The 18,060-nt window shown below is 43.0% G+C and overlaps 1 protein-coding gene across 6 annotated transcripts in view; it reads right to left on the bottom strand.

Moving 5' to 3' along the window:
* NEDD4L (NEDD4 like E3 ubiquitin protein ligase) overlaps window positions 1-18,060 on the bottom strand; it is a 259,868-nt gene that overhangs the window by 123,438 nt on the left and 118,370 nt on the right. For all 6 annotated transcript variants that reach the window (XM_081881381.1, XM_081881380.1, XM_081881382.1 and 3 more), the window contains 3 exons: window positions 12,604-12,685; window positions 11,132-11,170; window positions 2,611-2,664 (listed from right to left, as the gene is read on the bottom strand). In XM_081881381.1, the coding sequence (XP_081737507.1) occupies window positions 2,611-2,664; window positions 11,132-11,170; window positions 12,604-12,685 (175 nt within the window). The remainder of the gene's footprint in view (window positions 1-2,610; window positions 2,665-11,131; window positions 11,171-12,603; window positions 12,686-18,060) is intronic.

Below are 18,060 nucleotides of genomic sequence, written 5' to 3' on the forward strand. Positions count from 1 at the left end.
AGCAAGAGCCTGAAACAGCACCTTCACAGCTGCTCCTTTTCCATCAGAAAGGAGCGGCCCAGCGGGAGATCTCTCACAGCTGACCGAGGCAGCAAACACACTCAAGCTCTGCTATAAATCTAAAAGTACATCATATTCACAGAACCCTTTTGTACTAAACCAGACCAAACAAAAAATAAAAAACGGAGGGGGGGGGAGCGGGACACAGAGCACCAGCAGCACCCACCAAAGACCCCCACCAGTACTTGGCTGATATTGCATTGAAGTTCTGAGGCAGATCGGGGAGTCACAAAAATGGCCAGAGGAAGGTACACACGGAGATTGCGTTTGCTCAAAGCTGGCCGAAGCCTTCGAGTGTCGTTCGACTAATGCACATATTAAAGAATGGTTAGGAACTACATCTTTCTCCCCTTATGCTTAAAAAGTGATTTAAGTAGCAAGCTTTTTTTTTTTTGCTGGAGTGGTAGACACAGATATCATATTGCCACTGTAAACGAACTATAATAACCCGCTCCAGCTATACACAGCGTTTTCCAGGAGAGGCGGTTTGGGGGGTGGGTAGGGAGAAGAAGAAACTCTTACACACACACACACACACACACACACACAATTCAAACAGCAGACAGGAGCAAGCAACAATCTTCCTTTTTCGGCTTTTGGGAGGCTGAGAAGGCAGCTGAGCTCTGGAGAGCAGGGGTGTTTGTGAAGAGCTGTACTGATCTGACTTAAAACGCCGTCCAGAAACGCTGCCCCACACTGGCGAGCCTCCAGGGAGAAAGTTAGCAATATTACCAGCTCAGATTGCCAACATGGAATAGAGCTCTGCTTTGTTAGGAGCCAAAACGCTCCAGAAGAACCAACAGACTCAACATTAAACAATGCCCGAATTCGGCTCTGCTGCACATGGCGGTTTTGATAAATGTCAGAGGGGGTGGAAGGAGAAGGTAAGAACTGAGGCAGAGTCTGACAATGCTCTTCCAGTGCGAATACGAAAGAAGGGCCAATGAAACCAAACAGTCTTATTACAGAAGTAAACAGAACAACCTGATTTTATAAAAGCAAGCCTTGGAGAAGGAGTTGTGGAAAATCATGTGGGTGTTGAGTTAAAACCATATCCTGGGCACCTCTGCTTTTGTTTTCTAAGCACTTGTTTTCCCATACAGGGGCCAGGGGGGCGGGGGGGCGGGGGGGGGGGGAAGCAGCCCAATTACAAGGAGTAGCTTAAAATGATAAAGACTGCTGAGGGTAAGTATTATAATCTATACTAGCAAAACTGGACTCTGCCAATGACGACAAGGCCATGATTCCTCACTACACAAAAATAATAATAAAAAGAACAGGCACATCGTCTAGAGCATCTCTGGGAATCCAGCATTTTGGACTACAGGACATATTTCTATTAGATAGATAAGAGTATACCCTCCAACATTTCTCCAATGAAAATAGGGACGTCCTATTCCATTATTATTATTATTATTATTATTATTATTATTATTATTATTATTCCCCGTCCATCTGACCGGGTTGCCAAAATATATGAAAAGATAATAAAACATCAAACATTAAAAAACCTCCCTATACAGGGCTGCCTTCAGATGTCTTCTAATGGTTGTATAGTTACTGATCTCCTTTGTGCGGGGGTCACAAACTCCACACCCTCCAAAATTTCCCCAATGAAAATAGGTACCTCCTAAGGAAAAGGGGGACATCCCAGGATCGAATTAGAAATCAGGGTGGCTTCTGTAAATCCGGGACTGTCTCTGGAAAATAGGGGCACTTGGAGGGTCTGAGATAGAGATACACACAAACACACATGGCACAAATGACAGCTAGGTTTGGTGCTGATGTTATTCTCATACATACACAATCCCTAATCCAGGAGGTCCTCATAGGTAATGAAATATGATGTACAAACATAGCTCCCACATCTCTCAAGGGCTTCCACACTCACTTCAATCAAGACATAGCGCCACACGCATCTTGCTCAGAGTTGGGTCTTTTCACCTCACAAATAGGCGTTTGAAATTGGGGGGAGCCTGACTCTATGGTGAATCAGAGAAGTGGGCAAAGAAAGGGCTAACTACCAATTTCCTTCCATCACCACCCAAAGCTGTTTTCATGCATTTATTTATTTACCTCCATAATTTACTAGTCACCTATTAACTGACTCAAATGGTTTTAAAACAAATGCACTGGGGTTCCGTTCCACGTAGCATGTATTCATTTCATTCCATGTCATTTATTTTTTAAAAATGTTCCTTTTCCTACTAATCTATCTATCTATCTATCTATCTATCTATCTATCTATCTATCTATCTATCTATCTCCGAGGAAGCAGCAACCAACAGTTTAAAAAACAAAACAGTCCGTTGTAATAAAAGCAGAGCAGAAGGTGGGAGACTCCTGATTGACCCCACTCCTGCCTTTCAGCAATTCCAACAGGAAACTCCAAACTGTTTATAAGCCTGCAATCCATTAAAAAAAGGTCACAATTCATATCCCCACATGCAACCATTTGATAAGTATTACACCGCTTTCGCATTATTTCGGCTGCAAAAAAGGGTGTGGTTATGGCACAGCCACTGAATGTAAAGATAAAAGAACACTTACCAATCTATTTTCATCAAATACTTCAAAGAGTAGTCTGTGGTTAGATGGATCTACCTACAAGATATAATAAAGAATTTAATGGAATTATTTGTTTAAAAACAGACTAACAGTTATTTAGCAGTTACTTAATTCAACGTTCTTCATTTACACTGTTTTTAAATGAATCTTGGGTGTGACGTGAAGAAACGGAGTTGAATTTTCCAAGGGCAAAGCAAAGAGAAGGCAAGCCAGAGGTCTAGGACCAAGTCTAGGGACAAGCAAACTCCACCTTTCTCCCCATCACCCAGCAGAACCCAAGAAAACGCACCAAAAAATAGGGTGTTTTGATTCCTTATAGGGAGCTAAGGACTCACCAAGACTGTATCAGTTAGCCCAGCTGCTCCCCCCCCAAATAACACCTATAATTTAAGAGAGAAAAAGAGGATCTTTTAAAGAAACAGGTATGATCTCCAGGTCACAACCTGGCTGCTTCATTTCCCTCTAGGAATATACAGTCGTACCTTAGATCCTGAACGCCTTGCTACTTGCACATTTTGGCTCCTGAACGCCGCAAACCCGGAAGTGAGTGTGCCGGTTTGCGAACGTTATTTGGAACCCGAACATCCGATGTGGGTTCCACAGTTTCGGATTGGCTGCAGGAGTTTCCTGCAGCCAATCAGAAGCCGTGCTTGGGTTTCCAAATGTTTTGGAAGTCGAACGGACTTCAACTGCAGATTATCCAATGGGAAAATCACTTACTGCCCACCATAATTTCAGCAAAGCGTGTTCCTTCATGGAGAGCACATGTTGCGGTGGGGTCTAACAGGACACACCCTCTTGGTTACTGGGCGGGACAATTTGGATGGCCATGACTGTGATTGGGCCAATTTGAGTTGTTGGGGAGATTTTGATGTTACCATTTAGAGGGATGGCCCGAAGGTTATATATTCTTGGGACACAGTTTTTTCAGTCCCTTTTCCTGCGTGCATCGCCTGCCCACCCTCCCCAATTTAGGGCTGTTGCATTTGACCTTGCTATGCCTGTCATGGGGTCGTCTGCTTTTGGGGCAGGGGCCTCGTAGGAATTTTGTCCATTTGGCAGATTTGCTGGTGCCATTTCGTTTTTGCCTACTGCGTAGCAAATCATCACAACTTGTAAGGTTGCAGTTAGGCATTGGTTAAAAATTGGTTGGTGGAGGGGTAAGGCTTGGCTATGCCTGCCCCTCCAATGCTGCTGCTGGCAAGGGAATTCCATTAAAGGAATCCGGGGGTTTATCATGCTTTTGTCCGTATCCCTGGCAAGGGGCTAGGGCCGTGCAAGCCCCTGGAAGCATGTTTTTCTCTTACTGTTTTCTCTTACTGGCTTTTGCTGGAATCCCGAAGTCAGTTCTGTCCCGGGGCGGGGACAGATAGTCGTAACAAATACCTAGGCAACCACTCACATTATGTATTTTGATAAAGTTGTGGCCAAAATTATGCCAAAAACCTTAAACAAAAATGTCTGTGTGAATTGTGATTTATTTAGGAGGTGGTTTGGGGACCTCGACACGCAAACAAATTTCTGGCGATCATATATCCAATCTCAACAGCAGAAAAACCAGCCTTTGAAAAACCTGCACACAGGGTTGCTATGCGAATGATTAGCATTAAGTTAGCCATGACTAATCCCACCCCCTGTCTTCACTCCAAGGTGGGGTAGGGACATGCAAGCAAAGCCGGCTGGTGAGCTTCTTTTAATGTTAGAAACGTTGATTTGATGAAGCCTGGTTTAAAAGAAAAACAGCAGCATGCATATGTTGACGCAGACAACATAAAACCAGGCTGCAACAAGAGTCCCATGGTTAGACAGGGAACATCTCCCACACAAAGCATCAGATGCTGGCACTTCCCATTACTAACTGGGGCTGATGAGCTGAGATTCCAAAATTTGAAGAGTCAAAGGTTCCCCATCCCTAGTGTACTCCATGAAAGTTCGGAAGCAACCTTATAACGAGTGCTTCACCAAGCTCTGTATTTTCTATACTGGAAGGGCTGGGAGATATACCGTCCAAAATAAGTTTGAAGTCCACAAAGTGGAAGCAGTTTCATAATATTCGACACGGCAATATATCGCAATTCACGATGTGTGCATGTGCTATGTAAAAAAAATTATAATTGCAATGTGGGAAAAACCGTGAAGCCCGGTCATTGCTCCTCTCATGATTCCTGCTGCCCCTGTTGCTCTGTTTACAACAGCTGTAACAATATGTTAAAGGTAAGGGTTGGAAACTGGGATAAGAAAGGAAAGTTCCCAGATGAGAGCTAGGAGGGTCTGGGGCTTTTTTCAGCAGGAACTCATAGGAACTCAGTTCCGGCACCTCTCAGGTAGGCACCACTGCCATTACAGTGGACGCTCGGATTGCGAACGTGATCCGTGCGGGATGCACGTTCACAACCCACAGCGTTTGCAACCCACAGTGGTGCGTCTGCGCACGCGCAGGTTGCGATTCGGCGCTTCTGCGCATGCGTATAGCACAATTTAGCGCTTCTGTGCATGTGCAACCACCAAAACCCGGAAGTAACCCGTTCCGGTACTTCCGGGTTTCAGCAGTCCGTAACCCGAAAAAACACAACTTGAAGCATCTGTAACCTGAGGTATGGCTGTATAAGAGAACAAGGGAAGCATTCATGGTGAGTTCTGGCACCTATTTTTCTAGAAAAATAGCACAGGGAGGCTCCAACACTTTCTGAGTGAGACAAGGGTTAAGAGTTACCTCTGAGGGAGGATTTTGCATCTTTCTTTCTTTCTTTCTTTCTTTCTTTCTTTCTTTTTGTTTTTATTTAGATTAGTTTCTTTCATCTTGTATTCTAAAAAAGCTTTAATAAAATCTTAAGGGGGGGGGGGGACTCTCCTTCTTTAGACCCAGGCCAAAAACTGAGACAGCTCTGAATTCAGGGCTGATATATTTTTTCTCACCCACCCCAGCAACACTCGAGGTTTTTGAAACTGCAGTGATATACAAAGCCGTAATTAACAGTTATTAACAGGACCGAAGGATTTGATTGTGCAAACTGAGCCACCGTGTCATCAATAGAAAGTGTTACGCGGTGAATGCATGTTTATTCGGAATTAAGTCCTACTCTGTCTAATAGTACTTATTCCCAAATTAAGTGTGCATAAACTAAACATAAATAGGATTGTGGTGCAAGCCCCTCCGTGATCAACGCTAAGTGTGTTTAAGATTGCAGCATTATAAACCTGAAGTATAACATGACCAGACGTAAGTTCTGGTAGAAAGATTCCTATGTATTAAACTTTGTTGTGACTGGAATGGAAAAAGCCGGGACCAGACATGTGGGGTTCAGTGCCAAGACAATTCCCAGGGATTGTGCATTACTAATCAAAACAGGCTTGGACCATTTCTTCCCACTCTTCCTTATAGAGAACACTGAAGAGATCAATGTGTCTGGGACAGCAAGGAAGACTGCAGAAACAAAATCGTCTCTATTTTCTCTGTTTAAGCATGCTATAAAAATCAACTTGAAAACCACTTATGATCTTTCCAAATTGAGAAACTGCTAAAAATATTGTTTCCAAAATGCTAACAAAAAAGTCCAACTGCGCAGACACTATTTGAAAAAGATACTACAGTTTTAACAATCTACAATGCCCCAGTGTTTACAGGCAGCTGCTCCAAAAGATTAAATTTAAACTGCTGAAATATTACCTTGCCTCCCTTTCCTTTCCTTTCCTTTCCCGCCCCCCCCCCTCTCTCTTTAAAGAAAGACATCCGAGAGTTTAGACAGCATTCTATAGAAACTGGTTAACAATACGAAAGTCCCACTCACTTGCAATATTAAATCTGAGAAATCATTTAAAATATTGTTATCTACTTTCCCTTCATCTTGTTGAGTAAGCCAGCCTGGGGAAAGTATAATGCAAATGAGTGGCGGTTTTTTTTTCATGGATCATGTAAAATAAGTGTAAAATGATGCACCTTTAAAACAAATTCTAAAAATTATCCTTAAAAATACAAACTGCACTGCAGTTTCATTCATGATACAATTGCCTCTGTGGTATGGCTTTGGCCATCCGTAACTGTGAAATTAATCCTTTTTGCCTACATATTGTGCCACCTTATAGGATTAGACTATAAAGACTGGTCCCTTAAAGCCAGTGTTTTCAAAATGAATTTCCAAAGTAGTAAAGATTAGAACTTGGAAATGCAAAGTTTACCGTTTATCGTTCTGCCCGGACGCTGAGGTCCAGCGCCGAGGGCCTTCTGGCGGTTCCCTCATTGCGAGAAGCAAAGCTACAGGGAACCAGGCAGAGGGCCTTCTCGGTAGTGGCGCCTGCCCTGTGGAACGCCCTCCCATCAGATGTCAAAGCGATAAATAACTACCTGACATTCAGAAGACATCAGGGAAGTTTTTAATCTGTGATATTTTAGTGTATTTTTGGTTTTTATGGAAGCCGCCCAGAGTGGCTGGGGAAACCCAGCCAGATGGGCGAGGTACAAATAATAAATTATTATTATTATTATTATTATTATTATTATTATTATTATTATTATTATTATTATTTACCCATCGTATTTATAACACATGTACGGTTTGGGTGCTGACGTCCACTAATCACTTAATCTAATCTTGGCATCTACTGCTTAGTCCTTCCCTCTTGCCTTTATTGACTAAAGCAACAAGTTGAACTTCTTCCATCATCCCAGTCAATCTCCCCACTAACTAGATTGTCAAAACTTCAGTGCTACCAACCCCTGGAAATAATAATAAATTTTTATTTATACCCCACCTTTCCTGGTTCAGAAAACCGGGCTCAGGGCAGCTAACAACAAATTTAAAACTTAGGGTCTGGGACCTCTAAACTATGATTATTCATGGGCCTTAAGGTCCTCTGCGGGGCATACCAGGAGAGGTGGTCCTGTAAATACAAGGGCCCTAAGCCACAAAGGGCTTTAAAGGTCAAAACCAGCACCTTAAACCTTACTCAATACTAAACTGGGAGCCAGTGCAACTGGTAAAGCACTGGGTGAATATGCTCCCATGGCAGGGACCCCGTGAGGAGCCTCGCTGCAGCATTCTGCACCCGCTGGAGTTTCTGGGACAATTTCAAGGGCAGGCCCTTGAAAGGGATGTGTGAGGGTGTAGCAGGTGAGTATCGGGACAGGTGAAACAGGTGAAACAGTAAGAAGTGGCTGGCCGCAATGCACTTGTAAAATGTGTATGGCAACAAAGCTAAACTAAAAATAAACAAACCACCATCAGAAACCTCTTAAACTGGAGGAGAGAAATTATCCGTGCGGTCATGTTTGTGTAGAGGCTTTCTAGGCTGGAATAAGCCAGAACAAGTGAGATATTGGCAGTATTTTTAAACAGAAGACATCTAGTAAGTGCATGGAGTCACAAACTAATAAGAATCAAATAAATATTCCAGCAGCAGACAGTACAGTTCTTCTAGGATAATGAACAAATTAATAGTCCCCAAAGGTACATCAAATGTCCAAGGATCAGCTATCACTAAAAAGTGTGCTGCGCTTGAGCACCTTATTGCAATGTTTGGAGCACCCATCATCTCACATTTGTAGGATATTGACTGTGGAAAGGCATTCTGCCTCCATTTCAGTGATCTTTGACAGTCACTTCACTCCTACCGTTCCTGTTTGTTATGTACTGAAGTTCTCACCCTGTGCCAGCAGGGGGGTACTGTAGGTAGTTTTCACTCAGGTCCACATATGCAAATAAGGGATTGAAAGTGACTCTCAGTGATTGGATAGTTACAGAAAGTATTACAGTTGCGTTGTAGTGGAGCTCTATAAAAGCAGGCTGGCTGAACCCTTCAGTTCAGTTCTGTTCTGGCCTGTGAATAAACAAGAGCTGTTGAAGAATTGCTGTGTCGTCTGATATGTTTACCCACAACTTAACACTGTTCATGGAACATTTATTTGATTCTTATTAGTTTGTGACGCCATGCACATATTATATGTCTTATGTTTATGAATTTTGAAACAGTTAGTGTTATAAAAATATTTTCAGTATATTATTAGCCAACGTGTTGCTTGTTGTTCAGTGTTCTGTTTCGCAACACAGGGGATTTTCTTTGGTGTAGAACAAGTGAGATGGCAGAACATTTAAAACAAAACAAAGAAATGGGATAAAGTGCACTTGGTCACAAAGATATGGGCTCAAATAATAATAATAATAATAATAATAATAATAATAATAATAATTAATTATTTGTACCCCGCCCATCTGGCTGGGTTTCCCCAGCCACTCTGGGCGGCTTCCAACAAAGATGAAAAATACACTAAAATCTGACTTCTGTATAGCCTTCTACAGAACACTTCTGTGTCACAATGTACATTACAATGGCCTTCTTCCAAGTTTGGAAGCGGGCCTGAGGCACATTTGCCAAAATTGTGGCCACAACTACACTAGGTCTTTAAAACTCTCTTGCCTCCTGTTTTGTTTAATGAGAACAAGGAAGTGGCATGAGTACAAGGCACTCTAATAAAGACGATGCACACCCAAATGCCAGGGGAGTTAATTAAATTTTACTCAAGTCAAGTCCCAAATTAAATACCCAACATCTACAGACAGGAGTGTGGAAGACTCTGAGACCCAGGAGAGTCTCCTACCAGTCAGTGCAGACAGCACAGCAACAGATGGACCAATGAGCTGAAGCATAAGTTGGTCCCATGGATTTGTGTGCTTGGTATCCCAATGATACTGGTGTCATAATTTTTGACCTGGCAATACACTGCGAATTGTGATTGGTAGTGTGTGTGTGTGTGTGTGTGTGTGCGCGCGCGCGCGCTCTATGCAAAAATCACAATGTAGGAAAAACTGGAGCCAGCCAATGCCTCTACATAGATCCATCCTTATCTCAGACATGGTGATATATTAGTATATCACATTGTTTATCTGGTAATATATCATGGTGTTGAAAACCAGATATATGACCCAGCCCTACTGTTCACATCTAAATAGTTCCTTATTTCAGACAACGTGATGTAATGGTATATCACGATATTTAGCTGGTGATATATTGCGATGTTGAAAACCAGCCCCACTGGTAAAGTGGCTCATTTGTAAGAACCAATGGCTCCGCTCTAGGGTAAATCAGAGGTAAGAAAGAAAATTCATGTCTTCACTGGAAATAAATACTGGAAGCAGAGGAGAAATCTCAGACAGAAAGAGTGTAGGCGATGATTGGCTAACCCCTTAACAATGCCAGTAACCAAACCTGCATGGAAAGGTGTGGCTAGCTACTCAGCAACCCCACACTCTAACATTGCTGAAAGTAGGACTCCCTGTCTCTAAAGGTAAAGGTAAAAGGACCCCTGACCTTTAGGTCCAGTCGTGGATGACTCTGGGGTTTCGGCACTCATCTCGCTCTATAGGCCAAGGGAGCCAGCGTTTGTCCGAAGACAGCTTCTGGGTCATGTGGCCAGCATTATTAAGATGCTTCTGGCAAACCAGAGCAGTGCATGGAAACGCCAGAGTGGTAGCTATTTATCTATTTGCACTTTGACGCGCTTTTAAACTGCTAGGTTGGCAGGAGCAGGGACCGAGCAACGGGAGCTCACCCTGTCGCAGGGATTCGAACCGCCGACCTTCTGATCAGCAAGCCCTAGGCTCTGTGGTTTAGACCACAGCGCCACCCGCATCCCTATTTCTACCGCTGCTAATTTCTGGTACGTGGAGGAAGTCATCCTTTGCACTCCATCCCAACAAGGTTTCTTCAAGCAAATTCACCCACTGCCACTGAGCATGCTTGTGACACAACTGTACTGGGAGCAGGGAGTTATGGTACTAGGACTATGGATACAAGCTTGGATTGGGTTGAAAGCAGGGATTGGGAACCTATGGCTCTCAAGATGATGGACAGCAACTCCCGTCAACCCTAGACAACAAGGCAAAACGGGATGATGGGAACTATATCCCAGTGCCTTCTGGTAGCCTTGGCTTCTGCATCCCTGTTTTCTAGTCTTCATCCAATGCAATAGATTTATTGCTCAGCTTCAATACTCTTGTCCCACAAAACCAGAATACTAGTCCAGCAATCTTCACTGTTTAAAAAGCTTGAACCTATCTATAAACAACCAGCAAATGAAACCCATTTCCTCTCCCCCACCTCCAGCCTTTTTCATTCACAGCCCTTTGCTTCCTCTATATGTCTATTTGCCTCCATCTTTTCCCCTTGGCCTAAAATATCCTGCGAGTGGAAATAGGGATAACCACTAGTGTAGAACACCCTAAGTTGAACCACCTCGCAGGGATGTTGTGAAAAAGATAAAACAGGCTATAAAACACGTTGCAAATTAACAGTGCTATCGTATATTACAAAATCATTTCCAGAGAAGGCCATGTTTCATATTGATAGAAATGTTTTGTAAACATTTGGTTTAGAATGTTTAAGAAAATAAGAGTTGCTTTGCTGGATCATTAGATTTTGGGCCATCTAATTCAACATTCCATTGCCAACAGCACAGAGCCAGCTGATCGCACAGGAAATACACTTGTCATTTAAAAGCAGAAAAACTTACTCTAAAATAAAATTCTTCATTCCATTTCGGATTCAATGTCTGCAAGAAAAAAGGAGGAGGGGAAATCACATTTAGCAACACCAAATCTTAAAGAGCTTTAGAAAACGCTGAAGGTCTGACATTTTGCAGCAATTAAAACAAAAGTGACATTCTTTGTTAAGAATATCAGAAAGGAAAGTAAAAAAGAACTAGAGAGGGGAAAAAACATCATAGCAACAGCTTTCATCTGCAATAAAGACATTGTCGTCAAAAGGCTTCAAATTCATTTGCTGAGCAAACTTCGTGTGGGAGGGCATGTGAAGTGGGATGAGCCAGAAATAGACGTCAACTATAAATAGGAACTTCACAGTGGGAGGCAGATTGTTGATGACCTGGGCAGAGATGTCTTAATGAAGGCCGTTAAATATTTCATTATTAAAATTCTTCAACACGTTACTGGGGAGTGGGAGAGAGCGAGAGGGTACATGGTCAGTGTTTGCAAGTAGAGGAGTAGATCTAGATCTCTGAAGCAGAATCGCTGGTAAAAATGCCAAATATAAATTTATGATCGGCACAGAAAACCACTTTTTGCCCCAAGTATTTCAGATGATAACCTTTTAAAGTTGTGGCCAAAATCAATATTCATTCATTCATTCATTTTTAAAAAATGTATATAAAGGTAAAGGAACCCCTGACCATTAGGTCCAGTCGTGACCGACTCTGGGGTTGCGGCACTCATCTCGCTTTACTGGCCAAGGGCGCTGGCGTACAGCTTCCGGGTCATGTGGCCAGCATGACTAAGCTGCTTCTGGCGAACCAGAGCAGTGCACGGAAACGCCGTTTACCTTCCCACCGGAGTGGTACCTATTTATCTACTTGCACTTTGACGTGCTTTCGAACTGCTAGGTTGGCAGAAGCAGGGACCGAGCAACGGGAGCTCACCCCGTCACGGAGATTTGAACCGCCGACCTTCTGATCAGCAAGTTCTAGGCTCTGTGGTTTAACCCACAGCGCCACCCAGCAACAAGTGGGAATAACCCTTAAGCGAGCCCCTCAAGGTGGCTCATAAATGTGTGTATGTGTGTTATGCTATGCATTTTGTGACATGGGCATTACATAGGGATACTTTTCACAACTGTGATCTGGGCAGTGGAGTGGTGTAAGTGAAGACACGTGACAACAAATTAACTATAACGTTGTTCACTGCCCCTGCTCAGGCTGCACAGAAAAAGCATTTGGGTTCCTGAAATTCATCCTGATTGTGCACATGAGATATAGCACATAGAATTCTACAGGGTATGGTATTAGTGTGGGAAAACAATCACGATCCAAGGATCCCCAGGCATGCACCTCCAGGTGGGTGGAGATGTCAGGCGTCATCCTGGTACCCAGGTGTCTTCACTTGGCCGCAAGTAGCCGACAGCCAGGTGTAAAATGCGCCTGGCTAATTTCGAACACTGTCCAACAGTTAAGGATATATTATCGCCACTTACCTTTTTAATAGTTTTTGTCTGCACCAAGGCAAGTTCTCGGTTTTCATCTGCTACATACAATGAAAGTTTCACATACGGGTCACTGCAAAAGAAGAACTTGCCGTTAATGTTCCGAATCTCCAAAAAGAACACATGATGAAAGAAATTTCATTCAGTTTTATTTAAAATTTAACACACACACGCACTTTATACTAACTAATGATAGCCAACCATTTGTAAATAAGCCGTTATTGAAATAAAAAAGGTAGAAGGTAAAGGACCCCTGGACGGTTGAGTCCAGTCAAAGGCGACTATGGGGTTGCTCATCTAAATCAAATCAAATCAAATCCGTTTATTGTGAGGACCATGCCTGTGCACAAAAATCAACACTACAGTAGTTAAAAATATTAAAATTCATTACATACTATGCCAACAAAACCTTCTTCCCACAAGATAGAAAAGGAGGGAAAACAAGCAGCGAGTTAAACAGACGGTGAAGGGGTCTTTACATTGTCGTCTATAAATCTTTCCCTGGCTTTCATGGCCTTCATCACAAAGACCGCTACCACATGGGTAATGCGTGGGTTTGCATCAACTAACAAAAAATTTACTCTATCTTCAGGACTGGTTATAGAGTTGGGTATAATTTGCAGCAATGCGTCTCTAAACCCCGAGTAAATGGGGCAATAGAGGAAGTAATGTGTAAGATCCTCTTTAATTTTCATAAGGCAAGGACATAAACGATGTTCTACTGGGGTTTTTGTATATCTACCGGTCAGGTAGGCAGTTGGCAATGTTTGAAACGGTTGCTCATCTAGCTTTCAGGCCGAGGGAGCCAGCGTTTGTCCACAAACAGCTTTCTGGGTCATGTGGCCAGGATGACTAAACTGCTTCTGGCTCAACAGAACACTGTGACGGAAACCAGAGCACAGGGAAATGCCATTTACCTTCCCGCTGCAGTGATACCTACTTATCTACTTGCACTGGTGTGCTTTTGAACTGCTAGGTTGGCAGGAACTGGGACAGAGCAACAGGAGCTCACTCCGTCGCAGGGATTCGAACCGCCGACCTTCTGATTGGTAAGCCTAAGAGGCTCAGTGGTTTAGACCACAGAGCCACCCGCATCCCTCAGTATTGAAATATGTTTGCATCAGCTGCTACTGGATGCTGCAATTTGGCTTAGTGGGCTGGAATAATGCAGATACCTGAAATGAACTACATAAATGTTAAGTGTTTCCAATGAATAAGAATTCTTTTCCATTCATTACTGTCATTTCATTCATCAATTGTTGTTTTGCACTACAATCTTACACATGCTCACTAAGGAATAATACCCACTGAACAAGTAGGGCTTGCTTCTGAGCAAACATTATGTGGAGTTGTGATGCTATAAATTTAAATTCATCGGCACTAACAAATTTGCAAGCGTTTGAACAACATCAGCACAACAGAAGGTCTCCCCAAGCATTTGCATTTTCTCCTAAACAGACGGACCACCTGTTGCTTGGTGGAAAAAAAACTTGTGAATTAATGTAACTGAAATGGTCAGCTACCCTCTAGTGGTTACACTTAACACAGTTAAAACACAGAAAGTGGCCATCCGCCATATGGCAGGTTGTTCTACAATAGTTATTTTCTACATTCATTGGAAAGAGAAAAATTAGGGGGGTGGGAGAGCTTAAAAAAAAAAAAAAAAGACGAAGCAAGCTCATCCTGTGAACAAAGTGAACAATTAACAAATCTAAACGATGTTGTGAAAAAAGGCTGATGTGCACACAAGAAGCTCAAATTACTGTGTAAAATCACAGTAGTAATGGAAAATTTTTAAAATGCTAGCAAGTTAATTCAGGTTGTTAATTTCAAATGAAGACAATTTTTCTCCCCAAAAATTGTTCTCAATACTCACAAATGTCAAAATTATATAAATCTTTTAATGGTTAAGATAAGAACGTATACGCAAGAGAATTTAAAAAATCTCATCCTGCCGCCTGAGTCCCAAGACATTTTGCTGCCTGAGTCAAATGATAAGATGGCGGCCCTTCTCAATTCCACGTACACGGGTAAACTGGTCTGGCAGTCAAAAATGTACATCAGCATTGGTGGTATGATAGCATCTTTCATTGTGCCCAAGGCAGCAGGCCAGGATAGGGGTCCCAGAAGGGGAATGATGGAGAGCTCAGGAGGAAAAGTCAGAGGCTGTTACTTTTGCCCATGGGCATCTGCCGCCTTAGGCAGTTGCCTCAATCTGCCTAATGGTAGGACTGATCCTCTGTCCACATAACAGAGAAATTTTTCTGCACATGCTATATTGCCACATCTAATATAAAGGGAAAGTCTTACATGAATAACTTGGAAAAGGGGGTGGGGGTGGGGAGAGAACATTTCCCCCCAAATGCCCATCCCTTTAGTATCACAGTCTCATATCACTTTAAACAGATACACTAGCTAGCAACTAAATATATATTGGAAATTGAACATTTGGGGAATATTAAACGATCGGTGAAATTATTAGTTTTGTGTGGGAAGAGGCATAACATATCCTGTCTACCACAACCATTTAATTAATCATTCACAGTTAACAGTAATCCTGTTTTTACTTCCTTCACAGTCATATAGATCCGGAATTGTTTGTATTTAGTCATCAGAGGATCACAAAGCAAGCATTTAAGAAACCAATGGAACCACCTACCTGAATACACATACAAGTAAAATAAATAAAATTCGTATAAGCCCAAATACAAGCATAAACAAAAATTAAAATTCCAACTCTCTAGCATTCTTCCTTAAAACATATATATTCTCCAATTGCCACACAGAGAAAATGCAAAAGTTGCATATTTTGTCCAAACAGTAAATAAGATCCAAGGATCCCCAGGCATGAACCTCCAGATGGTGGAGGTGTCGAGTGCCTTCACTTGGTTGCACGTGGCCAACAGCCAGGTGCAAAATGCGGCCGACTAATTTTGAACCCTGGGAGCCTCCCATCACTCCTCTTTGTCCAGCCAGTCCCCAACAACTGTCTACTATTAGTAGTATTAAATCAATTTATATACAATTAAGTTATATAATTTAAATTAGTTTCTATGTGGTTTCTAAATTTAAAAGCTAATTGCACAAGCATTAACATGCATACTAAAACAATCCCATTTAAATACATACTGTGTGTATGTACACACACAGACATACACATGATTCATCACCACCATTATATCGTAAAGGTAAAGGGTCCCCTGACCATTAGGTCCAGTCTTGACCGACTCTGGGGTTGCGGCACTCATCTCGCTTTATTGGCCGAGGGAGCCGGCGTACAGCTTCCAGGTCATGTGGCCAGCAAGACTAAGCTGCTTCTGGCGAACCAGAGCAGTGCACGGAAACGCTGTTTACCTTCCCGCCGGAGCAGTACATATTTATCTACTTGCACTTTGACGTGCTTTCGAACTGCTAGGTTGGCAGGAGCAGGGACCGAGCAACGGGGGCTCACCCTGTTGCAGGGATTCAAACTGCCGACCTTCTGATCAGCAAGTCCTAGGCTCTGTGGTTTAACCCACAGTGCCACTCGCGTCCCCCATTATATTTTCCACCTGTTGAAATCAACCGTCTTGACAGAGGGACATACACCTTTATGAACATAGATGGTACCACCGCATGAGAAAGAACTCAAGATTGACATTGACATTGGCAGTGGATGTAGTCTACCTTGATTTCAGCAAGGCATTTGACAAGGTGCCCCATGATATTCTCGTAAAGAAGCTGGTAAAATGCGGACTTGACTATGCTACCACTCAGTGGATTTGTAACTGGCTGACTGACCGAAACCAAAGGGTGCTCATCAATGGTTCCTCTTCATCCTGGAGAAGAGTGACTAGTGGGGTGCCACAGGGTTCTGTCTTGGGCCCAGTCTTATTCAACATCTTTATCAACGACTTGGATGATGGACTCAAGGGCATCCTGATCAAATTTGCAGATGACACCAAACTGGGAGGGGTGGCTAACACCCCAGAGGACAGGATCACACTTCAAAACGACCTTGACAGATTAGAGAACTGGGCCCAAACAAACAAGATGAATTTTAACAGGGAGAAATGTAAAGTATTGCACTTGGGCAAAAAAATGAGAGGCACAAATACAAGATGGGTGACACCTGGCTTGAGAGCAGTACATGTGAAAAGGATCTAGGAGTCTTGGTTGACCACAAACTTGACATGAGCCAACAGTGTGATGCGGCAGCTAAAAAAGCCAATGCAATTCTGGGCTGCATCAATAGGAGTATAGCATCTAGATCAAGGGAAGTAATAGTGCCACTATATTCTGCTCTGGTCAGACCTCACCTGGAGTACTGTGTCCAGTTCTGGGCACCACAGTTCAAGAAGGACACTGACAAACTGGAACGTGTCAAGAGGAGGGCAACCAAAATGGTCAAAGGCCTGGAAACGATGCCTTATGAGGAACGGCTAAGGGAGCTGGGCATGTTTAGCCTGGAGAAGAGGAGGTTAAGGGGTGATATGATAGCCATGTTCAAATATATAAAAGGATGTCACATAAAGGAGGGAGAAAGGTTGTTTTCTGCTGCTCCAGAGAAGCGGACACGGAGCAATGGTTCCAAACTACAAGAAAAAAGATTCCACCTAAACATTAGGAAGAACTTCCTGACAGTGAGAGCTGTTCGACAGTGGAATTTGCTGCCAAGGAGTGTGGTGGAGTCTCCTTCTTTGGAGGTCTTTAAGCAGAGGCTTGACGACCATATGTCAGGAGTACTCTGATGGTGTTTCCTGCTTGGCAGGGGGTTGGACTCGATGGCCCTTGTGGTCTCTTCCAACTCTATGATTCTATGATTCTATTCTATGACATGCCAAAGGGACTGCCCACATGCAGCTGCAAGCACACAGAACCTTCTGCTGAACATGCAGATGTCAGATGTGGAACAATCCCACTGCCACCTACACAAGTTGAAACTCAGCGAATGGAGAAGATGAGTCTACGTCCTAATAACTAATCAAAGAAGACAATGTTGCCTGGAGGAATGGAGGACTCAAAGTCCTAGAAAAGAGAAGATACTTGAAATATGTTTCTCTCCCCACAACGAACACAGCACAGCAAATGCAGTTTGTGTCGGACTACACAAACGTGTACAACATCACCTGGAGGTGTTTTTTCAATACTTAGTTGCGTCTGTTGCCTAAGACTCTGCCTCGATGGTGAGAGCGTCCTACATTCCACCATTAACACATGCAAATCTTACAGGTCAGATTAGTACAACCATTTCTCAAAGGCAGCATGAACTAGTCTACCTCTTCGCTCTCTAAAATAGTTAGCACTTACATAAAGTAGTTTCCAAGAGCCAGAACTTTGATCTGAGACATAACTGCCATCTGACAAGGACTCCACCCTGTCAGGAGTGAATGCAGGAGTCAGGCCCTGTGACCAGTAGGACTTTGCAGGACTGGGGCCTTTCTAAGTTTGTTCTGAAGAAGCACAGGT

Source organism: Podarcis erhardii (assembly GCF_964252035.2).
Source record: "Podarcis erhardii genome assembly, chromosome: 11".
Classification (NCBI taxonomy): Eukaryota; Metazoa; Chordata; class Lepidosauria; order Squamata; family Lacertidae; genus Podarcis; species Podarcis erhardii.